We start from the raw sequence: 27,216 nt of genomic DNA on the forward strand, positions 1-27,216 counted from the left end.
TATTAATTTATCTGCCGATAAAACCGTACTGCGCCTTTCAATTAATAAATAAAAAATCTTTAAGGTTCACTTTCCCTTTACATAAAACTGCTAAATGTATTTATATATAACCATTAAACTACTGAGCGTAGAAGATAGAGATCTCTTTTTACTTTATGACGTCTTTTATCAAAATATTAGGGTACTATCGGCCGGGATACAAGTTAACTACTACTACTACTACTACTACCATCACGCCATTTCCACGTAGGGGTAGGTAGAGAGAATGGACCGCCACACACGTCTATCCTGGCATACACTCCTAGCCTCTTCCACATTCATACATCTTGTCATACATGCCCTTCGGTTCTGTCTGCTTTTGACATGACCAGACTTAAGATTTTGGTTTATCTGATCATGCCACGTCTTCCTTGGTCGTCCTCGTCTAACGTTGCCGTTCATTTTTGCCATATATACTTGTTTTACCATTCTCTCGTCGTCCATTCGTTCTACGTGACCAAACCATCTCAGAGACCCTTTCTTAATCTTATCAATTATACTTGTCTCAGATTTACACTCTCGCCTGATTTCATCATTCGTAACCCTGTCATACATTGATTTCCCACACATTCGTCTAAGAGATCGCATTTCAACCGCGTTCACTCGGCTTTCATCTTTCCTCTGCCAGTTCCATGTTTCACTTCCATACAGAAGTTTTGGGACTAAAACTCCGTTGTGCACTGCCAGTTTAGCTTCGATTGACATATTTTTATTAGAAATTACTGTGCTTAGTGCTCCGTTCATTTTGTTGCCCGCATTCACTCTTCTTTCAACATCTTTTTCTACTCTTCCATCTCTTGAAAACATGCTTCCCAGGTACACAAATTCTTCTACTTGCTCGAGACATTCGTTGTTTACATTTATTATGCAGTCAGTAACCTCACTATCCCTTTCAAATACCATCACTTTTGACTTACTTTCGTTCATCGCCAATTCGCTCTCCAGGCATACATCATACATTCTAGAGACTATTTGCTGCAAATCAGCCTTGCTGCTTGCTAACAGAACTGCATTGTCAGCATACAACAAGCAGCTTACTGAAAAATTATCCATTTTTGCTCCAATACCCATACATTCTATCTCTTTCATACAGTTGTCCATGTATAGATTAAACAACCATGGTGACATTACACATCCCTGTTTCACGCCTTTTGAGATCGCAAACCAAGATGTAAATCCCCCATTAACTCTTATACACGCTGAACTCTCCTCATAGAGAGACGATACTGCACGTATAAGTTTATTGTTTACTCCATACTTTTCCAACACGCCCCACAATTTCATTCTATCTACTTTATCATACGCTTTTTGCAAATCGACAAATGCGCAGAATAGTTTTTGACTTTTTGCCAAAAACTTCTCCGTTAGCATTCGCAGCGCAAAAATTTGATCCGTGCATCCACGTCCACTCATAAAGGCTCCTTGCACGTCCCACACTTTGTCTTTCGTCACCTTTCTTACTTTCTCGATTATAATTTTCCCATACAGTTTACCGACAGAACTCAGAAGACTGATGGCCCTATAGTTTCCACATTCCGCACGAGATCCCTTTCCCTTATATAAAGGCATGACAACTGCCCTCCTCCAATCCAACGGCGTATGTCCTTCCTTTAGGCAGAGATTGAAAAGTCTGTGCAGCCATGTACCCACGATCTGGCCACCACTCTTCAGATATTCCACAGCAACCTTATCATACCCAACGGATTTTCCGTTTTTCATACTTTTCAGCGCGCTCTTTATTTCTACCATGCTTATCTCACGTGACCTATTATCACTCGTATCTTCCTCTGCACAACCAAGCTGTTGCTCAGGGACACTTTCAGTACTTTCGTATACTTCCATAAAGTATTCCATCCATCTCTCTTTCACTCCTTCGTCATTCGTTAGCATTCGGCCATCTTTTGATTTTATCGCTTTAATGTTTCCACTTTCGGAGGAGTTCTTTGTCTTTTTCACCTCTTTCCAAAACAGTTTTATGTTTTCATGAAAATTAGTGGACAATTTTATACCTTCCTCTTCGTTTAGTCGTTTACAAGATAACAGGTTAAATATTTTATGTTTACAGACTCACATACATTTTTTTTCACCCAATAGTGCGAAGGGTCTTACATTTATACTCCGATCGCAGAAAGCAAGATGTTGAGACTTACGCTTCAGGAGCCAGACACTACGAAACATTGCAATGTAAAAACACCCAATTAAACAATGTATTTTATCTGAAATATGCCGGAAATCCCCGAGGCCTCTTGCGTGGTAAGCAAATGGGCTAATCACTTTACCACAACGCGGGTTTTTTCTGTAGGGTACTAAATACATTATTTACTTAGTTTTTCACCCTCTCAGGAAAAAATCTTAAAAAAGGAAATCGAACGGAGACAAGTTCGCCTCGTAGTGTAGCGGTTGGTGCGTTCGCTTACCACAAAATGGTTATTATTATTATCTACACCAACAAGCTACAGAAAGTGGCTTGGTGGGCTTTTAATTTTAGTAAAAATATAACAAGTGAATTATTTATTTTTATATTGCAAAAATGTATCATAATACTATTAAAAACTTTAAATAAATTAAACAACGCTATTTTCGTAATATGGTAAGGGTGCTTATGGTATAAATGTAATTTAAAAAAATAATTTGCCATACCACGCCATTGTTACCGTGCTGTATTTTAAAAATGTTAATAGTTGGATTATTTTTAAATAAACTTACTGATTTATTTAAAATGGTTTCAGATAAGTTTCCTAGTAAATTAGACATGAAATAATAAATAATGTGATGTTTCTTTTTTTTAAATAAAATAATAAGGCAAATCATAGGAACCCAAGCATTTCATTTTTTTGGTGCCATTTTCAACGGCCTGTCAATAACTGACTATGAGGAGATGGGAATCAAAATGTGGTAGAGCGAGGTTAGAACCTCGGACCTCTGATCCACGAGTCTGCGCACTAGCCTCGGGACCACAACCCGGTTTTACATTGAAATATTTTATTGTTCTTTGGCCCACTCTACCCATATTGTTTATAAAGTAAAGGTGTTTTTTCTGTATGAAGAATTTAATCTTTATACAAAATATATTGTTAGACATGTTGAATATCCAGTTTTCGATAATAATACTTATTTTGTACGAATATACACATTTTCCTACAGCAAATTCGATTTTAATTTAAAGGCTATTTGAGATAACTCCAATAAAATAAATTATTCTTGTAAAATAGAACTCTTTTTATAAATGTCAATTTTTCTAAGCAATTATTTAATTTTCTACCGTCGCACATTGTACACAACTCGGAATATTGTTAAAAAATCACAAAGATCACAAATCGCTAAGTACAACTAATTCAACATATACCAACTAAATTGTAATTATTGAGATTCAATATACATTGGAAAAAGTAAATAAAATTGTAATATTTCATTGAAAGAACACTTAAGGTCCCTAAGTGATAATATTTTTTCTGAATTTGCAGACCATATGAAATAAAAAAAATTACCATGTTAATAAAGACGCAGGATTAAAAGTTCATGTTGAAAATTAAATATTAAAATGAGACAACTTGAAAATCTTAGAAATTAAAAAAGCTATTTATAATAAGAAAAATATAATAAATAACAAAACAAACAATATTTCCTTTAGTCCACTCCTGTCTTGTTTAAAAGACCGTATCCATCTCACTTAACACTTCCTTTACCAGAACAACATGACAAAAATACTTGATTTATTATCTCCATATATGTTCTATGTAATTATTAGTAATCACTGTTAAAGTAAATAATGATAAGGTTAATGTGTTGATTATGCTTTGATAAATCGGTAGTCAGAAGGGACCATCTGTATTTTTGTCTACGTTTAAGTTTTCAAAAGTTTTGATTAATATTTCAGTGAATACACGCAGAATTTTTTTTTAAATCAGCGTCATTTAGAATGGGAATTTATTATTGAAAAGCAACACTATAATATTTTAGTTTGTGGATTAAAGTCTTGATATTGAGACGTATTTCAGCTCTCTTGAACATTTTAAAAATTACAGATAGTCTCTTCTGCCATCTGAGTACCGAAATATGCTTGTCTAGCTTTGAAACCGGTCCGTAGAAAAAATAAAGAGCAAGTGGTTAAAAACAAAGTTATTTTATATATATATTTTATATGAATAACCACAAAATTATTGCTTCAAATATACATTTAAGGCTGTAGTCTGGTAAAACGCGCGAAAAATTAGGAAATCATACGATTTTGCTGTTTTAAAACGTATGTTTTTTTTAATCGCGCAATAATAAAAAAATAATAAAAAAACATAAATAAGACAAGAACAATAATTTTAAAAGGTATATCAGTTAAAAAATATACTTAAAAGTTTTATGTAACTAAGATATAGTTACTTTTAAACCGGAAGAATACGCCATTTCAAATTTAGATTTAACTGGGATCTCAATAAAGACAAAGTTTTGAACTAAAAAAATGTACAATAATTTAAAGATGATAAATTTAACATGAAATTGCCCCCAGCAAAATCTTTTTTTTTTTTTTGAAAAAAAGGATAATTCTGGTTGTAATATTCAATTTATAAGATCATCTAATTAACGTTTTTATGAGCTTCGTACCTGTCCTTATTGGTAGCGGTAGACTGGCATCAGACTGATCACCTTTACTTTATGTAACATATAATTAAGATAGCCGCATTTGGTTAACTAAAGCAGTTCCCTATCTATCAGCGTGTGCGTATAGAAAAGAGAATTACTTAATTTTTCTTTTCCGCTTAGATCGCAAATGAGCATTCATATTTTCCTCCAAACGATTTTATTTCCTTCCATTTCATTCACATATCATAATTACTAAACTTTTACTTCAACCAGTTCTAGAAATCTGAACTGGGAGCTGCCATTTGTAGACACGAGAAAACTATTTCTTTTCGTTCCGCCAACGACATTTTGTATTAATATATATTTTTTCTTTTTAGTATTAAGCAATGGCGTATAATTAATTTTTAATTTTAATATGCTTGCTTTTTTAATTAAAAATTATAACCTGAATGTTCGATTGTTGCCAACTAATGAATTTTATTGGGGTGCGAGTGCCTGGTCGAGTTACCCGATGTAATACTTTATTCTACTGCGATCCATCAGCGACCGATTACAGCGCGAATTCACCAGTAATGCAGATGCATGTACTTGCGAACCAATGTGCTAACATCGATGTCTTTAACGCGAGTCTTGTAAAATTTAAAAATCAATTAATGAGTTCCATATCAAATAGAAATCTGTTTGTAATGGGCCTGACCTAAAAACCTGGTATAAAGTTACGCGTAGACACAGTTGCAAAATAAGGATAAGAATACCATCCTTATTCTACCACTATAAGAAGGATTGTATTCTTAACCGTATTCTACCACTATACCTAGGCGTAACTTTATGCCATATTTATGAGTCAGACCCTTTGTATTATAATATAAAGTACCTAGCTGCTTTAAACCTTTAAAGTTTATTTCTTTCAAGGTTTCAGCTCTTAAACTTCACAAACGTTAACATATGACAAAATCGATATATGTTCAAATATATGCAGAATGGTAAATGTTACAGTGTGTAAAGTAACCGTTTAAACCAGCTAATGACAGGTTATAAGCCCTGGGAATGCCTAGATTTCTCGATTCCCTTCTCTAAAATGTTTTTCAACTCTGTTGTAATATGTTAATCCCAATATCCCCTAGGAGGGGGTTGAATCCATCCGTTGTTTACAAAAATTTGGACACACTTAAAACAATGTTGCTACTAAGATACTTTAAATTTTCATAAAAATATACATACTTTCGAGCATAAATATCGATTTTACTTTATAGCGCCTTGATATCTACCGATGAAGACACCGCTTGTAATCGCGGCCCAGGTCTTTAACTTCACATAAAATCAACGGACGGAAGAATTGAAGTAATATGGGCGTTCAAACATAGGCAGAATGGTTAATGTTAGTGTTACAAGTGGCCATTTAAACCAGTCAATGATAGGCCATAAGTCCTGCAAATGCCTAGACTACCATATTCTCTTCTGTAATAGGTTCTTCATCTTTGTTGTTGTACGTTAACCGTTTTTTTTTATTTTAATTTTTTTGTTTTTTTACAATAAACATAAATGATAACACATAGTATTAAAAAAATAAAGCATAATTACATAACAATAAAATACATATTAATAGTAAAAATAATAAACAAAAAAATCCCACAAATCCCTTTTCTTGACAATGTATCTTACAGGATACATATGATTTATTTTTTAACATTAACATAAACACAAGTAAAACAGCGTTAACTTAAAATTGCTTTACTTTTTTTTGCATTCCTAACTGCATTATCACAATTCATAAAAAAACTTTGATTACAACAAAAACACAAAAAATGGGTTTCTGAAGCCTTTTTAAACCATCAAATACGTAAAAATGTATTTAAAAAATCATTTTCGTTCTACCAAGACAAGAGTTAATTTTTTTAATTAAAAAATGTATCATTTTTCACGGCTGAATATTTTCTTATTGATAAATGCAAGTGTGATAAAATATTATTCAGTTAGTAACGAAAAGCATAGGATATAAAAATATATTGACCTTCATATTATGGATTGCAAACTTCTCGTCTCGTCTCGCATACCTATAATTTTATTCAAAATTACATCAATCAGCTTATTTTTATTCCTTTTTGCCAATTTAAGTCCACTGATCACTGCGAATTGCATTGCGTGCGTGCGCATCTCGTGCATCATTATTTTTTCTCGATGCAAGTGTTTTATAGCCGCTAAATGCAACAATATATTCAGAAATGTACCGCATAGTTTCAATGGGATTACATACATACTGAAAATAGCTGAGCGAATAACGGAAACTGGTCGGTAGCCACCCATTTAATGTACAATTCTCCATAAGAAGTGGACTTTCACATTTATAGGAAATAACGTAACGGTTAGTTACACCTTTATATTATATTTATTAAATTGCTGTAAACATAAAACGAAAGGAATCATTTTGTATCTTTATATATATATATAATTCCTCTGTACGTGTGATAATAATAATAATTATGGATAACTTATATAGCGCAATTTTCGTAATATAATACCTCAAGGGCGCTTTACAAAGTGATTCTATAAATGTAATTTTAACTTTTTAATTTAAGAAAAATAATGTACTTTTTCACCACATGCTAAGAATTTATTCAAATGATTTAGAGAACAAGTGGGTTTTAAGTTTCTTCCAAAACATCACGTCACTCTCACAGTTTCGGACTTCTGCTGGGAGAGCATTCCATGCCGTAGGGCCTGCGACCGCAAATGCACGTTCGCCGAATTTAGTGCGCTATTTGCGTAGAGGTAAAATAACTTTTCCTATCGACGTAGATGTAGCTGATCTAAGCGTAAGACGTCTGTCAGCTAGTTCATCTGGAATGCAGAATTCCCTTAGATATTCTGGAGCAGAGTTGTGCAGTGACTTATACATAAGCCAACAGAGTTTATATTCCACCCTCTTTTGAAAACGTAGCCAATGCAATTCCCGAAGTAGTGAAGTGATATGACTGAACTTAAAATAAGTCTCGCTGAGGCATTAAATACTCTAGACACTACAAACGCATTTATAATTTGACGGCTGGCATCAACTGGCAAATTTTTGCGTATGCATTTAATCTGTCTCAGCTGGTAAAAGCATGAACATGATGTCACCGTACTCCTCCTAAACGGCTCTACCGATTTACGTGCTGTTTTTAGAGAAATATAGATCTTTGCGCTGTGCGTGTTCGTAGACATTAAAACCTCCGATCTTACATGTTTAAAATAAGTAAGGAGCATAAAGGTGTTATTCATCGATCTACGAGGGTTGCATTCGAGGAGAATGCATTAAAAAAAAAAGAGGAAAATGTTGTTTTTTGCGTATAAAAAAAGTTTGTTTTGGAATGTTTACAAACAGCATTTGTTGTTTGTGGATCTCGATCAGATTCTTTCGTTAAATTCCTTTTAATTTCTACTCATTTATTTATTTTTACTGGATTTTGGTAATACTTAAATAATATCTAATCCAATACATTTAAAAAACTGTTATTCCTAGATTATTACACCCCTCTGTTAGCGAGAAGACCGGAGCTTGACGTTTGCAAAAGGAATGCCATTTTTGAAAAAAAAAAAAACATGTTTTAGTACCTAGGTACCTACTTATCAATGAAAAGTCTTTTTCCAATATAAGATAATGTAATTATAAGCAGGAACCAAACGTTCGGTCAGGACAACGTCTGTCGGGTCCGCTAGTGAAATATAAAACCTATCTGTTTTCCGTCGATAAACTGGTATTCCACGTAGGTGGAGTAAAATTGAGTCAAGTCTTTTTTCTGCACATAATATGTCAATTCGGCAATATTCGGGATTTCGCTGATTTGGCACAGAATGTATTAAATTATTAATTAATTTATTAATTTATTGATTAGTGTATACACGGCACAAATGCCTTTTATAAACATAATCATAAATACAATTAACATACAGTGTTCTATTACAAAATTATGAAATAATATAATAACAATATATCTATATAATAACTTTGGGATTTTAATACTTAACATACTTAGGTAGAAAAATATATTTTTTTAAAAAAACGCGGTATATTCGAAATAGCAAAAGTCATTGATTTGTTGGTATTTTTTTAATTTTTTTATTTATTTAATTTTACAATACGTCCAAGGGGCATTTACAAAAAATATACAGGTAAGTACAAAAATAGTGAGTATAAATTTAAAAGATAAACAACGCTTTTTTGTATACATGTAGAAACAATAAAAAGCATACTGCCATGCAAAATAAAAAGTGAAACTTTACATAGTAAAAAAGAAAAAAAAAAATGGATATAAGAAAAGTAATTGAATTAAAAAGCAAATTGTAAATAACTTGTAAAGAATTCAAACAAAAAAAAATAATACATTTACATATACTTATAAGTATAAAAAAATGGTATCAACAAATTATTGTTAAAAACAAATAAAAAAAATTAGTTAACAGTAAGTATATATAAGATAATAACATAATATCTGGTACACATATTGTTGCAATGTATACTAAATGCCCTAGGAATAATACTAACTGTCTCCTGATAAGAGCTCAGGGATTCTCAACCGTTTTTAAAAATAAAATATAAAAAGAAACAAAATAATAAACCTTTTAAAAACTTTTTTTTTTTTTTTTAAATAGGTATATAAAAATTTTAATTTTAAAAACTTTTAAAAAAAAACATTTCTAGTCGTTCATTTATAACTGTATTTGGCATTTTTTTATTTACATATTTATTTTTCTTTTTTTATAAATGAACATAAATACTTAAACATCAGTCAAAATTCTAAACTATTTCTTTGACAGCAAGTTCAAACTTAATTTGGCTAATGTGAAAAATGTCAATACAACTGATCTGGTTCCTTAGACTGTGCAATCATGAAATAGGTGAATTCATAGCATAATTAGTAGCAACAATATCTATATAAAATGGGACATTATGTCTAGTAGTCCTAGCAGGTATTCAGAATTGAATCATGTTTAGCAAGTCTGGAGAGTCCAACATGCCATTTATTATTTTAAATAGAAACATTAAATAACTCAGTTTCCGTCTTCTGTATAAACTTTCCAAATCAAGTGTGTTCATTAAAAAGTCATAGTTTAAAGATTTAATAGGAATAGATAGCTTGTAGTTGATAAAACGTAAAAATTTTCTCTGCACTCTTTCAAGTTTTAGCGAATAAACTCCGTAAAATGAGCTCCAGATAAATTATATGTTAATGATGTACCATTAACACAATATGTAACGTATGTCACAGTTTAACTAAATCAGTCTTACTGCGCATCTAAGGTCATCGGAAGACTCAACTCAATTTTGCTCTATCTATAACATTTGGACATAACATTCGGATGCATGTACTTGAGAGCCAATATGCCAAAGACATCAATGTCTTAAGCATTTTTTACTTAAAGGAATAACCCGCTGAGCCTTAAGTTTTATCTGGAAGTTTGTCAGCAGATGGGATAGAGGGGATATGGAAGGAGGAAATGAAAAATACACGGCAACACCCAGACCGATTGAGAAAAAAAAAAATCTTGGATTTTTTTCTTGCAACTGGCGGGAATCGAACCCGCGACGCCAGTTTCACAGTTGGCCGTCTAACCAGCTATGCCACGACGCATGTCTAAACTTAGAAATTAAATGCACCTGACAACATGGTTCACAATCAATTTACTCACTTTAAATGCAAAAAATCTCACTATTTAAGATTTGAAAGTAAATTCGAATATTGTAATCGGTACAGATCGACTGGAAAAAATGTTATCAAATATTTGGGCCCGACCATAGATTCAAAACTCACATGGAATGATCGGTTTGATCGTGTTAATCTGAGATCGCGCCAATTGTTGGGATTTTGTATGGGCTTCAGGCCATGCGTCGAACAACTCTACTTCGGGATGTATATTTTGCCATGTTTCATTCTCATCTATCATATTTTACCTGTGTCTGGGAATATGCTACGAAAAAGAGAATTGCGGAGATACAGGTTATACAAAGTACAGCAATTAGAAATGTATTTCAGTTTCCGATAGAAAAACACGTAAAATAAGTAATATACTATACTACAAATATTATCCGATTTAGTATTCTACCCATATTTTAACTAACGAACACTTTACTACAAATATAAGAAAATAAATTAATCTCGAATCTAACACTTAAATAAAACAGTGATGTACATAGCCATCGTACACGATCGCATAACTGAATCTCTCACCCCGTGTGCACTCTTCTTAATTCGGACTGAGGTCACTCCTTTACATTGCTTTTACCCAATATACCCTTATGCCTAATCATTTTCAATAAACTTCTTTTCTAGTGATATATTAATCATGCTCCACTGAAAAATCATTTCATGAAACTGTTCCTTGATATCCCTTAATTCCTGCTAGTGTTATATTATGTCAAATTCTCCCTAAAGGTTTTCGAGATTTTTCCACCATACTTTTTGAATTTTTTTGTCTAAATATGTCCTTGATTGAGTTCGCAAACTCATGGGAATACAATTATGTCATGTACATGTTTATTTTTATTCTTAGAGGTGGGGGTCAGTGCTGCGCAAGCTCCTGACGTATGTGAAGATCTTGTATCTTATTATCTTATAGAGACACCCATTCTTTATTTACATTTAAGTCAAGATTGAAATGTCACCATCTAAATATTTAAATTGTTCCTTTATCCTTCTTCTTTCCTTCCCATTCCCTCTCTTGTCTTCATAGTAGTGTTAATTTTTTTATATATTTTTATTTTGTTAATCTTTGATTTTAATTTTTGTATAAAATTGTAAGATTCAATATGCCCATGTATTTGTAAATTTCTCAAACTGAACGGTTTGCGTAGGTAGGAAGAAATTGCCTTAAGGCAATATCCCCCCCTTGTATGTGTATATATTGTGTATGTTTAAAAAGTGTTAAATAAATAAATAAAAAAGATCTATTGTGACGGGTCCATATTTAGTATTTTGAATAGTAAAAAAAAATTGTTCGAGGGAACATAGGGATATCAAACATAAATTTTGTTTATTTATAAAGCAGTTAGATTAATTAACAAACTGTTTATATTGCAGCGTTTTTGTGATTTAGTTAAATATTCAGCATCCTTTTCAGACCGTCATAAATACCTTTGCTAACAAATGTAAATCAAGAAGTGGTTGAGCGGGATTCAAAACTCGGACCTCTGATGTTTAAAAAACTAAGCTTCGATCATATACCTTTGGTAAAATAGCTAAAACCTTTAAGATGTCAAATCTACATTTCAATCAAGATTTTACATGCCTTATAATTTTATTTATTTTATTTTATTTTATAAACATAAACGGCAAATCTGCCTTTTACAAACATTTATAATATTAACATATTTGGCTAAATATATTTTTTTTAAAACACGAATTTCCTTATACCCAGATTTATAAAAATAAAAAAAAAATAAAAATTATACAAGATTTATATTTAAAAAAAATAACCTAAAAATTATGCAGCATAAAACATTATACAGTAAAACAACAAGAAAATCATAAGTACTGTTTCACACAGCTAGGCAAAGTGAACAAAAAACTGTATATATATATTATGAAATGCATGAATAAATAAATATAATTACCATTCACCATCTTTGGAAAAGTTCAAAAGGTTTGTTCCATAGGAACAATTCCCTACACTAAATATATCAGATACGTGGGAATAACTATTACCGAGTTCATGAAGTCTATTTAATACGGCATTACAAGTATACACTGTCCGTGAATTGTTGCTACAAAACGGTGGCACCTGTCTAGTCATTCTTCCAGGAACCCTGAAGTTGATGAGAGATAATAGTTCAAGGCAATCCCATATTGAATTTACAATTTTGAATAAATTTAAAAGGTCTATAATTTTTCTTCTATCGTTAAGTTTTAACAAATTTAATGTTTTTAGTAAAAAGTCGTAATTTAAAAATTCATGACTGATTCTAAGTTTAAAATTTATATACCGTAAGAATTTTTTTTGGACTCTTTCAAGAGAATTTTGGTGACAGTTGTAGTAAGGAGTCCATATTGTAGAGTTATACTCTAACTGGCTTCTCACTAATGTAATGAGTTGTAATTAAAAAAATGAAAGTGAATTTGGTTAATCATGTGATAAAGATTTGGTGCGATAGATACAATTGCATGTTGTAAAGCTATAGTTCACACATGGTTACACGTTCTTCAATGATATAGTTCCATACGATAGTAATATTGTGTTTTATCATAAGCTGAATTCTTCCATATTTCACTTATGCTCTAGTTTGTCTGGACATGCGTGTGAAAATACTGGATTCAGTTTGAAAATAGATTAAATTAATAACAATGCACGGTGATCCCGTAGTAGGCCATTCACCCCCAATACAGGGTTATTGGAAACTCAACGTGTTCATAGCAGGACAAGGTAAGGGTGCACAAATTCAACAAATTTCAACCCCCTAAAGGTCACATGAAGGACTTGGTTTGTGCGACCCCAAAAAACTCTCTGGAAGAACTCAAATAATAAATTTTGAGCACGGCCGAGCAAATAAGGCCCACGTTGTTATCACGGGTCACATAAACTGATGTGAGGAAACGTATCCGTACTTGTACTTGGAACCAAGCGAGGTTTTTGATTTTGAAATAATTTTATGCATTTGTTTGGCTTAATAATCTTAAATTAATTGAAGCCTTCATTTGATTCACTGCACCTTCTTCTTTTAGTGCCTTGTCAGGTATCACGTTGGCAATCACTCTGGCAAAAGTCTCTCTGTCCTGTGCTGCCCGGAAAACTTGCTCCACAGTCCTGAAGCCAGTCCAGTCTCGTATATTACGCAGCCGGGACATCTGTCTTCTTCCAGCCCCTCGCTGACCCTCAATCTTGCCCTTCAAAATTAAATGAAGCAAGTGGTACTTTTCTTCACGCGTTATATGCCCCAGATACGAAATTTTGCGAACTTTTATAATGATTAAGAGTTCTCTGTTTGTTTTAGCTCGACTTAAGACTTCTGAGTTCGTTATCAGGTCTGTCCAGGGTATCTTAAGCATTCTGCGATGCAACCACATCTCAAAAGCTGTACCTACGCTGTGTAAAAATTGTTTTTGATTGTTATTTTCTTATAAAAATATCAACTTTAGTACCTTTTTAAATTGCTTACGAAAAGAGAATGTTTTGTTGGGAATTCACTTGTTTAGTATCGTAGTGTTTTGTTAAACTGTGTGAGATTTTTTGTAAGTGGCGTAAAAATTATCAATAAAATATAAAACACTATTAGTCGTTGTAATCGCATTCTGAAGGTTTTTTGGTATTTTATCGCTTATTACGCTTCGTTACTAGGTCACCTACAAATAAAAAAAGAATTTAATGACATTCAACTGACCATTGTTTTATATTTGGTCACAAACACCCAAAAAATTGTATTTTTCTAGTAATCACTAAATTTTAAATGTCTCAAAAACTGATCACTTTCGACCATACCTTGAGGGGGTTCAATTCGTTGCTTTTTGTACCCCTACCTCGTCCTGCCACGAATACGTCGAGTTTCCAATAACCCTATATAAATATCGGAATTTCGACATCATACTACCGTCAAATAAATATCACTAGACATACTACCAGTAGGTATAAAATATATCCCGGGTCCTTGAATTATGCGTTCATTTTTCGTCGAATGTGACCACAATCTTGGTCAGTGATGGTTAGCTGGCCGAGATGACACGCCAAGACGTTTAGGGTGACACGCATCGTTTACTAAAAGTCACATGCACATTTTCAAGTCTTTGTTGGATTTGGTCGTGCCATGTCTTTCTCGATCAATAAAAAAAATATTTTGTTATATTCTTTTTAATCTTTTTTCTTATTTTATTTAAATATTGTAGATCTTAATTTAAATAGGTACTTTTATTTTTGTTAAGTAGACATAAATTAAAATTTTTGACTTATTTTGTTTTATTTTTCATTTTTATCTTGTTTTGGTTGCATTTATGAGCACCCACTACTTTTACATTTTTTTTTTATTTCAAATCTTATGTGTTTATTTATTTATTGATTTCTTTATAAAATAATAAACAGTAATCAATAATAAAAATATTGTGACCTTACTGGGGTTACCCGTGCCGAGGGCACGTAACTTATTATTAATTATTATTACACGTTTATTCTTTAATTTAATTGCTTTTTTTCTCAATTTTTCTACTTTTTAAAAAATATTTAAAACCATTTTATTTGGTTTTGTTGAATTTTATTATTTCTTTCTTCTTCATGCATTTTTTATTTTTTCAAAGCATCAAAAACAATTTTTTTTTTTTTTAATTATTTTATATTTTTACAATATTACGTCTGTACTCTTTTATTTAAACCTTGATAAAAACTAATGTCTGAGCACCCAATGACAAACTTTTGTTTAATAGTTTATCAGGACAACGCGTTTTTATTCTTATGATGTATTTATATTCTAATAACATGTGTGTTTTATTGAATAATGACTTTTAAAAGAAAATAATTGTAATAAATTTCAATGCGTTAGTATCGATTACATAAATATTCATAATAAAATTGCTTCTGCATAACGCATGTGCGTTAGTGAAATCTTCCATTCATGACGCTAATGATCGCAGAAATTTATCTTTTTTTACATTTAAGGTCAATTGCTTTGATCGACAGCCTTAATTGTAATCCAACAAGGCAATTATAAAGAAATCGATTTTTTTTCTCACGCGTAAGAAAATTATTGATTGTATGCCGAATGATTGTAGCTCAATCACAAATAACTATCGACGCGCTTATAAGCGACGTGATACGAATTTCTCACCATGGTTTTTTATCGTATTCGCGATCACAATGGAACATCCGTGAACACCTAATATTAAATATCAAATAATTACTTTTTGCGACGTATAATCCTGCTGCGCAATCACATATTTGAATTCCCCCGGTGTAAATATGGAAAATATTCCAAAACTGTAATGTTTATTTATTATTTATCATGCTATTTATTGCATTTAGCCGGCTGTTGGCAAGCCAAATGTCAAGTGAAGCAGTCGCCATAGTAATTATAATTTGATTTCAACTTTTTTTCTCCTTACTATTTTGCAAATGCAATATATTGTATTATTTTTTATTGTAAACGCCGATTTCTCGCGAATGAACTGTATTTATTTAAGAGGAAAACTAAAAACAAACCGACACGAGCGTTGACTTAGAGATTACTCACGCGTTGACTTGTGACTGCGATAACTTAAACATATTCATTATTTAAATTTATTTCAACAGAGAGGGAAAAAGTTTTCGAGAAAGGAATATAGAAGTCTAGGCATTTACAGGGCTTATGACCTGTCATTGGCTGGTTTAAGTGGCCACTTTACACACTGTGTAACATTCACCATTCTGCCCATGTTTGAACATCCACATTTCCTCAACTCTTCCATCTGTTGACTTTTGTGAAGTGAAAGAGCTGAAACCTTTATCACGTGGGTGAGATTCATCCGGCTGAACCAAATCACCTACTAGGCAACGCCTGGAAACAATTTTCCAATTTTTATACTTCTTTTTTTACCAGGTAGTAATTCAACAATGTTTGATTATGTCCAAATGCTTGCAGACTGGCTGGATTTCCTCCCTAGGGAGTTGTTCATATTTAAATTTATTTCAACAGAGAGGGAAAAAGTTTTCGAGAAGGGAATATGGAAGTCTAGGCATTTACAGGGCTTATGACCTGTCATTGGCTGGTTTAAGTGGCCACTTTACACACTGTGTAACATTCACCATTCTGCCCATGTTTGAACATCCACATTTCCTAAACTCTTCCATCTGTTGACTTTTGTGAAGTGAAAGAGCTGAAACCTTTATCACGTGGGTGAGATTTCCATATTCCCTTCTCGAAAACTTTTTCCTCGAAGATTTCCATATTCCCTTCTCGAAAACTTTTTCCCTCTCTGTTGAAATAAATTTAAATATGAACAACTCCCTAGGGAGGAAATCCAGCCAGTCTGCAAGCATTTGGACATATTCATTATTGTTCATTGTGATCGCTTAAATGCTTAGCATGTTTATTAGCACGTCGATAGTTATTTGCAATTGAGCTACTGAGATGGGTAGACCCCTCAATATTCCTCCGTGCTACGTTTCTCTGAACAGATGTTTTATGTGTGGTTATTTAGTCAAGTACGCTCTAGTAGTAATGAGGACATGGTACCCACCAAGTCGATAACATGACAGTAGTAGAAATTAAAGTGCTGTTAGTTTAATTAAATTGACAGTGCCAGAAAAAATGAATAATGTCATGGTAGAGCGAGGTTCGGACCTGTGATCCGTAAGTCCAATACACTACCACAGGAAAACCCAACCACAAACATAAAATAGAAGGGCATAAGGCCAATGGACAGATATAATATTATATTATATTGTGAAAAATGGGCATCAGTGCTATATATCTGACGTCACTGCGACCTTTGTAGATCCACTGTGACGGACTATTGAATAAAGAGCGGTGTTCTACATATAATATTATATTGACTGACAACCGTTTCTCCCTAACAAAACTAATGATGAACTGAATCAATGTCGGAGTGCCGCATTTCAACACATTACCGAGTATGCAGAAAGTCTATTCGAAACTTCAGCTCGTAAGCGCACTGAACAAACAAAAAATACAGGCAATTGCATGCTACATTTGGTTAGTTGCGTGTCTCAAGCTCAGTGGATTCATGCACCGGTGGACGTGTGCTCTCTCCTCCGAACTGGCATGCTGGTCCACCGGAGCGTCCTCAGTTCAGCCGGAGTGGTTGTGGGAACCGCATCATGTCCGAGGGTTCGCCAGTTACGGAGACCAGTGACGTCAGTGGTGCAGGAACTGAAAACGCGGAAGTTGACAGTGAGAAAAACACTAAAGGGGAAGATGCGGATATTGTGAGTCTGGTCGTAATACGTTTTTTTGTTCTGATGTTAGCTATTTTTAGGTCAAATCATATTGTGTGGTCTCAAATTTTGTAGAATTCCGTATTGTTATACATAGTTTTTTCCGTGTTTTAATTGATCTACGTTTTTAGATGTTTGTTGGGTTTATTTCATCGGGGATTTCATTTTATGCCAATGTTTTCAATTATAAGAAACTAATGATTTCAATTAACATTGTCACGTTTCTGCCGTTTGGGTATCGGAAGTTTTTTCAGTATATATTAATATCATAGTGTCCCAAATTATTATATTGTTCGAATGTTTTTTGCTCTATTTGTTTCGTTTTATTGTTCATATTAACCTATGTTTTTGTATGTATCTTTGCTCTGTATTTTTTTAAATTACACGTTTCTGTTAGATGTAATCTTAGGCATTCAATCATAAGGTGTAATACTGTCTGATATTTTATGAGTGCGTTATATCATCATTCCATTTTTCCTCTTCAATGCAACACCTTAGCAACCCTAAATTAATTTTGAAAGATGTATGTGTCCGAATATCTTTGTAGCGATTTTTTAGTTAGTCGATTTTAGGGTTGCATACTTATCATATTATCTTTTCAATATTTCTTGCAATCATTTTGTAACATTTTAATTCCTATCTTTTCGTTGTATTGTGTATATTTCTATATTTTTTTTCCATCGCACATTTACAATATTTTGTCTACTAATTTGTACTAGTTTGACAGAAGCTCTTGAAATTTTCTCTGCCGTAATACATAACCATAACTGCACGTGTTTCAAGAGACATCAACGAAATATTAACAATTATGTACATTTAGGCGGATTCTATAAAGTGAACACTTTCAATTGCCGCCATTCAATCCAGTTTTACTTTCTTGATCGGCCACCAATAAAGTCGGCAGTAATTGATGATAATAGTATAATTTATGTTAATAGTTCTGCGGTAGTACTTTACAAATTCAGTTGACCTGTGTCAGATTTCATAAACCGTGAAATAAATATTGTTGATGAAGTGCCGCGAGATAAGAAAGCTCACTGCTTAATGGGACACAATCGCTCGAGGCCTTCGAATAAATAATAACGTCTTGGTTTTTAATTATTTAATTGATCGTGCTATTGTTTTTGATTCTACTATTCTTAAAAGTACTTCAAAATGCATTTATAAAAATTACTAGCTTTCACCCACGGCTAAGCTCACGTGGCATTGGGGAGAAATTATTTTGGTAATTAATTAGTTGTGTAGTTTATAACTAAGAATTTTTATAATGAAATTATATATTTTAACGGAATTGAAAGTAGCTTGGTCTTTCAACTATCGCTATGACAGAAATTCGATGAACATTTTGTCATTGGTGACGTAGCACCGTTACTCTGTTCATAAATGCAAAATCCTGCTGCAAAACCAAAACGAAAAGCAAACCAAACTAACCACAGATAAAGCAAGTGAACTGTAGAATAAAATTGAATAATAAATTACAAATTGATTCTTTTTGACATCGCACCTTACCGCCTACTCATTCACAAATAATATTGCTCATTGTTGAACTATCTTTTTTTCATTGAGTTTTTTTTTTATTCGGGGTGAAAAGTAAGTATCCTTTATTACTTCTCACGTCTCCAGCTATCTTTGTGCAAAAAATGTCAATCAATTGCTCTGTCGAGACGTGAAGGAAACACAAACAAACGCATGTTCGCATTTATAATATTAGTATGCCAATTCGGTATTCAGATGGCAGAAAGGATCATCTTGGATTTTACTTAGATCTTAACAGAAACGAAGAAATTATTCGGAATATGGAAGTCATTTTTAATAGCAGCGGTTCCTAATTTTTTTGGCCATGGAACCTAAATCGATCTATCTTTTTTTGGTGGAACCCCATCTCGACAGTAAAATAGTAAATTGACGAAAATAATATTTTTAAGACCCATACCACCTTATTGTTTGCATGTTGTAAATAATGTCTGACTCGAAAAATAATTCCGTATTTGACTATGTGAACCTTCCACGGAACCCCGGGGTTTCGCGGAACCCCTTTTAAGAACCGTCTGTCTAAGTATTTACCAAGCTAATGAGCAAGCATCGGTTGATCGTGTTACACGCTGTGTTACATTTGCCATTCGACGATTTGCAGTTAAATTTTCCACATCCATTATCTACAATTTTCAAAATCTGCATAAATGATATTTACTTCCTTCACACCACGCTACAGATTTCTTGTCAACTGACCCATCTTCAGGACATAAATAATGCCTGACTTATGAACATTGAATGACGTGTGTGGCAATATTCACCATAATTGTATTATTAACTTGATATTTTTAAACGATTTCAAGAAGAGGGTTTGCAACGAATGCTACCCTGCATCAGTTTGTTTGAATACATATACCCGCCCCTTGCTTTAATTTAGTCATATATTTGTTTTTTCCTCAATATTCGTATTTTTAATATTTTTGTTTTATTTTTTTTTCAAATCATTTGATATTTGTAACTTACATACTGTGGACAGTTAGAATTTCTGACCTGGGCCGGTATTCCAAACGCTCTCGCGGCTCTATTATCTCATGTATTTACATACAAAACACACGAGAAAAACGTTTTCTCGTGCCACGAGAGGGGTTCAGAATAGCACCCTTGGTTATATATAGTTTTGTATTTGTTGCTAGTAATTTCTTATTGTTCCAAAATTAAAACTGAAATATTCAAACCATATCTATTTTTTTTTAAAATTAAACTCCTAGTTTCTTTAAGTAGAAAACTTCAAATGGCTTTTATTTTTTTTGTATAATAGGTAAATATTTTTCGTAATGCCGTTATTTTCTCAAAATAATATAAATAAATAAATACAAGTATACATGTCTTTGGGCACTTTCATTTTTTTAAAATACAATTTATAAGTTTTTGTACAAAAACTTAATTATAATTACTTCGATACAATTACAGTATCTTTGTTGGATTTTGAAGAAAAGAATTCGGAACTTTTGTAAAAGAGAGAAAATAATCGTTCTTCCGGGTGAAACTCGAACCGGAATGAGTTTGCTCTTTTGGTGAATGCATAGCTAATTTCCACCTTGCTCTCATTTCCGGACAAGTAATACATTATTATAACAGACTACCGTTCAATGCTTCGTGCTGTACGCAATTCATGAATAATTCACTTGATTTACATTCGTACAATAAATAGTGTTCTGTTTTTGTTTAAATATCTCTTCAGAAATAGAAAGATTATTTTTGAGAAGGGAATGTAGAAGTCTGGGCTTTAACATACATACATGGAAGGGGTGAATCTTCTAAATAAGGGATTATGCATAGCTTACCATTATATTTGACTTTTGATAATAATGTTTAATTGTAACATTGTTATGTTTATGGAAAATAAATAAAATAATGCTATCTTTACATATTAATTATTCTGTACATGTGATGTCACTAAATTCCTTCTAAACGGCATAACCGATTTACATGTGGTTTTCAGAAAAATGTAGATCTTTGCGCTGCGCGCTTTCATAGATAAAATTTTCAATCGAATCTGTAAAAAAAAAGTTAGGAGCATAAATATATTTTTTATCGACCTACCTAGGGTTGCGTTCGACGAGAATGCATAGAAGAAAAAAATGAAGGGATGTTATTTTTTTTGTCCTTAAAAAAAATTGTTTTTGAATGTTTACAAACAACATTCGCTTTTCACGGATACCAATCAGATTCTTTTCTTCCATTCCTTATAATTTAATCCCATTTATTTCTTTTTACTGGATTTTTGGTAATACTAAAATAATATTAACTGACATTCAATACATTTTTGAAAATCGCACTTATGAATAAAGTGCACCCCTGTTGGTGAAAAGAGCCGAGTTAAACATTTGCAAAAAGAATTCTATATTTGAAAATGAATTATTCTGTGTTTTGGAATTCAACCATAAACAAGTACCAGGTACCTACTTAAATTCAATATTTGAATATTAATAATTTTTAGTTTCGGAATGCAATCATAAACAAGTTCCTAGGTAGCGAATTATCAATTAAAAGTCTTTTTCCAAGCTAATAGCAGGCAAGCCAACGTTCGGGCAGGATAACGTCTATCGGGTTCGCTTGTTTATTATAAATCACTACCACCGCTCATACCTTCCTACAAAAAAAATATCTTCAAAGTGCGCCCAGCGCCTAGCTCGTTTTCAGTGAACGATGAAACTAGCCGATTACCCCTGCTTATTATTCCTACACAAAAAAAAGTACACTTTATTTTACATATTTAATTCAGTCGCGGTTTTTTACTACTAAAATAAGCTTTAGATTATAAATATTACTTTAAGATAATCTATTTGAAAACTAGTATTTCGAATATTATTTCCGAAATACTATTTTTCTTTGATAGGATACACACATAGGACATGTGGCGTTCAAAGTGGCTGCATTGTTCATTTTAAAAGGAATCGGCCACTGCTCAGTGTTGACATTACAGATCTTAATCGAAATATCTGCTGAGTTTTTTTTGTACCACTTTTGTACCACTGTGGTTTTTCTTTTCAATAAACTTTTGAACAATTGCTGTATTAAAATAGTGTAGATAGTACGTATATCGCGAGGTTAATAACAATAGTTGTTTAAGTTATTTTTTTTACATAACCACAGAAAAAAAGCCATTTATAATAATATATAAAATATTAGAATACTTATGTTTATCTTATTATATATAGGTACAAATTAAAGAACATTTTTTGTCGATTACCTATGAAAAAACCCGCCGCTCGCTACTGATGCATGGGTAATATGTTTATTTATTTCAAACACTTTTAATACTTAAAGTACCTTAGTTTGATATTTTTTTATTATTATTATTTATTGGGAATATCATCAGTAATACATGTAACAAAAATATAACAAATAAAATATACAGAGAATAAAACCAATGACAGATATTCACAGAAATACATTAAATACACGTACAATACATACTAGTGTGTTTGTGTAAGTGTAAGTGAGTGAGAGGGTGGGTGAGTGGGTGTTATATTGGAATAAGGGTGGACATGTGTGTAAATATTGCACAAGTGTCAAGTGTCGAAAATATAAATATATATAAAATATTAAGAATTAGAGATAAAATAAAATAAGATAAAATAAGACTTTATTATTGAAACTAAGTATAAGACAAAAAAGTATGTTTTAAGACGCGCATTTTAAATGTTATTTTTTTGTTAGTTGAATTTCTAAATAAATCGTACATTGCAATTTCGTTAGCCTAGAATTATTTTTCGTTATTTAGTATCTACACATATAAAGAAAATACAAATCCACTTTCGCGTCCCGATTTAGTCATTTCACGTGTTCTCATTTGCGAAGTAATTTATTTTGATTTATTTCAGCATCTGGGTGACGAGAGTTCTCACAGTGAACAAACCATTAAATTATCGATTTAAATCTTTTATGATAATCTTTGCATCAAATTAAATCGTCTGATAGAAACGTTAAACCTGTTTATATGAATGTACCAACGTATTTTAACAATATTATTAAAAAGGTGAAGTGTCTGCAAAACTCTATAGTTATGAAAAATATACCACTAGAATTTTTTAGAGTAGTGATGAAAACGTCATGTTTATGAAAGCCAAATAGGAAATATAATGTATGCTTATTGCACAAAAAACATTAATAAAAATTATCTTAAGAGTCCCAATCAGAACTAGCTCCCTCGGTATATTCGTAAATCTTAATGTAACATCTACATAACAACTTTATGTTAAAGCTCTGTTACTATACGCACACAAACATTATTTCCTACCTTCTATAACTTCTTTCACAAATACAAGAGTTACTAGATACTCCACCCTGAAGCAAAAACCATAAAAAATTAATACAACCTTCGGTTAAAGAGGATTGGCCTACTACTTGGTAAAAGTGTACAATCTACTTCCATTATCCATAAGGACAATTAGTAAGTACTCACAATATAAAATTGCTCTTAAGAAATGGATAGTGGAGATGGGTTGCGCACGGATCGATGAGTGGATTAACCCAAATAGGTAAAATGTGAGTACTGTATATGAAATTTGGTCTATATGAATTGGTTATGTTTTTTATGATTATTTTTGTTGATATTGCTCATTATGTTAATGGTAATTAGGTTTAAAAGATTAATTACATTTTTTTTAAATTATTATTTTGACTTTTTTTGTCAAATAAAGTCACCAAATTCCTCCACGGAATGGCGGCGGATTTCATTGAAGCTGGATTCCAAAAGTGGATTAGTCTTCAACAAAAATGCGTTTGAAAACTCTGGTGATTATGTAGAAAAATAGTTAAGAAACTAAGCTTTCCAATGATGTATTTTTCAGTTCAAATAAAAAATGCATTAAACCTGAAAAATGAGAACCTTATTTTTTACACAACCCTCGTATCTTAATATATATTATTTTTTGCTAAAATCCTGTAATCGGTAAACTTTTGAACCTGTTTTTATATTACAAGTGTAAATTATAAATAAATGTATGTAGTTAAGATGAGTCGATTTTCGTGAACATTTATGGCTATTAAAATGTAATCAACTTTTGAATTTCGCTAAGCTCCTTCATTTATTTTATATTTTAAGTCATTAATTTATCATTTGCGTTTCCAATTTTAATAGCGTCTTAAAATTACGTCAATTTATGGATACATGTAAAAAAGTCAAAGTTCCATTTTTAAAAATACACTGTCACTCACATACAAATAATGAAAAATATTTTGAATTTGTCCAAATTTTTGTAGACAAGGCCAGGATTCAACTCCCTGGGGAGCTGTTCATATTAAAATATTACAACAGAGATGAAGAACATTTTAGAGAAGGTAATAATAGAAGTCTAGGCATCTACAGGGCTTATGACCTGTCATTGGCTGGTTAAAGTGGCCAATTTACACACTGCGTAACATTCAACATTCCGCCCATATTTGAACATCTATATTCGATTCGAAATTAGCACGATTAGAGATATTGGATTGTTGTCTATTGGCCATTGTCTGACAAAAAAAAAACTAGACTGATTTTTTTTATTTTCTGACTTTGGTCAACAGTTCCAAGATCTTTCGTATTTATATTTTTGCAATTCATTTATAGTTAATAACTTTCTATAGCGTACATTAGAGAGCTGTTACATATATTAGGATTACAAAGGGGTAATTATTCTTATTTTGAAATAGAGCAATCTCTTAATCTGTCTTCACTGGAGAGACGCAGAACTGAGATGGCCCTTATATGCATTATCAAAATACTTAATGCTTAAAGTGATATCCGATGGGATGTCTGTTGCAATCAATTTATTTTCATGTTCCCAACCGTGTCACCGGAAGTCAAAATCTGCTATTTACAAAATCTTCTAAGAGCAACTTTGGTTTTTATGCCCCAATGTCCAGAATGTGTAGATTAGTCAATTCATCACACGACTTGGAATTTTTTGGGATAGATCTTCCGGCTTTTCGTAGATCTCTTCGCGACTAAACAGTGTGGGATGAAGTTGGATTGGCATGGTTTAGCTCAAAGTTTTTGGTCTTTAGTTTTTTTTAATATATTGTATACTATTATTGTTTTGCCCTTGTTTGTCTTTGCTAAATAGTTTTATGTTCTTTTTGTTCAGTTTCTTGCATTTATGTTTCTTCATGTAACTGTTGTAATTGGTTTAGGCCGTATGTATATAATGAATAAATAAATAAATAAGTTATATTTATAACATAACAACGAACCTAAAATTGCTGTAATATAACAAATTTACTACTGAAATTTAAGCGTTTTATTTCATTGTGTATTTAATTAACAACACTCTTATTCTGATGAAATCAGGCGAGAGTGTAAATATGAGTCAAGTATAATTGATATTTGGTCACGTAGAACGAATAGATGACAAAAGAATAGTAAAACAAGTAAATATGGCGAAAATGAACGGTACTGTAAGACGAGGACGACCAAGGAAGACGTGGCATGATCAGATAAACCAAAATCTTAAGTACGGTCATGTCAAAAGCAGACAGTACCGAAGGGCATGTATGACAAGATGTATAAATGTGGAATAAGCTAGGAATATAGGCCAGGATAAACGTATGTGGCGGTTCATTCTCTCTGCCTACCCCCTCGCGTGATGGTAGTAGTAGTATTCTAATGAACTCATCAGATTTAACAATAAAAACGCCTAATGTTGGGCGTTTTGAAGTGACTTTTAACTTACAAAATGTTATTAAATATTTGTATGTGACCACTTGCCGACTTTTCTAAGTCCACTGGTTTTGAGACATACCCGGCTCTTCGTCAGGATACCAATTGAACCAACATGCAAAACCCACTATACACTATACACCTTCTTCACAGTTGTTGCACAAAAATATAAAATCAACACGACATGCATTTTAATAACCAGCCCTTACATGCGCTGATTAGGTTATGAATATATTTTATGTTGCGGGAGAAATAGTTGAAAAACTTATTTGAATACTTTTCGGTTTTGGTTGTTTCGGTCGGTAACTACTTAATATACTTATGGCCCAGCGATGATGACGGTTGTCGAGGAGGTTGCGTCCGTTATTTTATTTCCACATTTCTCGCGACGCCAAACTACCGCACTTCCAGTACGCTTCTGAGGCACCTATTTAGACACAAAACTCTATAGTTTGCTGCTTTGGGACTTTGCTAAGGTGCCAGGATTCCCCTCCGCAAAGCAAAATGTGTGCTACACAGGCATTGTGTAGGCGTCACTTAATTTTACCGAGTAAACATCTGATCTCTGGACATTAACTCTTACAAAATGTAATTAAAATTTCTCTTTCTTTTTTTACAGTTACAGCAGAAGGTTTCTCCGTCTCGAGCGCTACCTCCCGCCGGGGTCAGCGTCGAGCGGCGCGATATTCCGCTGTCCGCCTCGCCGCCGGCCGGCGCCGCGCTCGCCTCCAACGGCCCCCCGGGCGCGCCGGCCCAGGGCCTCGGCGGCCCTGTGGGCCACGCGAGGGAGGACAGCGTGGATGAGGCGCCGCCGAGGGACGGCAAGCATTCGCTGCTGCAGTTCGCTGTCAACCACTTCAGACAAAGTCCAGAGTGAGTGTTTCTTGATTTTATGGTTGTTTAATTGTTTTATTGAAGCTCATTTACGTATTTGTTTAATATAAATTATTTAAACACCAACGTTATTGTATTTTAGTTCCATTATTATTTTGTTATTTCACCGAAGCTTATTCCATATTTTATGAGATATGATAAAATAACGTGAAAGTTGTAAGGCTCATTTTTTGCAGTTTTTTAAGAGTTAAACTCATGATTAATTCGCTTGATTAAATTTAATCACCCAATCAATTTTAATCATAACTTTAATAAATATGCCAGAGTTAAAATCTTACGTTCAAATAATAAAAGCTTAAAAGTAAATAATACGGAAGTAACTATTTCACATAAGGAAAGCTTTGAAAATTATGTTTTTTTATTTAAAATATTCATTGAAATAACTAGTGAAATAAATAAGCAGACGTTTTCTTTTAAAAAATAATAAAATTAATAATTTGAACGTAATACTAGATTAGCTAACCAAATAATTTATGTATCAAATGAAAGCACGATTAATTAATGACGCTTCAAATAATTCGCTCCTTTATTGGAGCGAATTATTATACTTTTATAAGTACAATAAATCATTCTATTTCTCTTTATTTCTTCACAATCTTTTCATTCTATTACTACTTCCTACAAAACAATAATAAATAATAATAACA

The 27,216-nt window shown here is 32.6% G+C and overlaps 1 protein-coding gene across 1 annotated transcript in view; it reads left to right on the forward strand.

Annotated features, from left to right (window-relative positions):
• The window catches only part of LOC148270729 (uncharacterized), a gene marked incomplete at its 3' end in the record, with an annotated part of 45,979 nt that extends 19,431 nt beyond the window's left edge, over positions 1–26,548 (forward strand). The window contains exon 2 of the mRNA XM_088242255.1: positions 26,295–26,548. Within this exon, the coding sequence (XP_088098381.1) occupies positions 26,295–26,548 (254 nt within the window). The remainder of the gene's footprint in view (positions 1–26,294) is intronic.
• Positions 26,549–27,216: the final 668 nt, after the last annotated feature.

Source organism: Micrasema longulum, unplaced genomic scaffold, assembly GCF_059751315.1.
Source record: "Micrasema longulum isolate JH-2025_06_02 unplaced genomic scaffold, ASM5975131v1 h1tg003525l, whole genome shotgun sequence".
NCBI classification, from domain to species: domain Eukaryota; kingdom Metazoa; phylum Arthropoda; class Insecta; order Trichoptera; family Brachycentridae; genus Micrasema; species Micrasema longulum.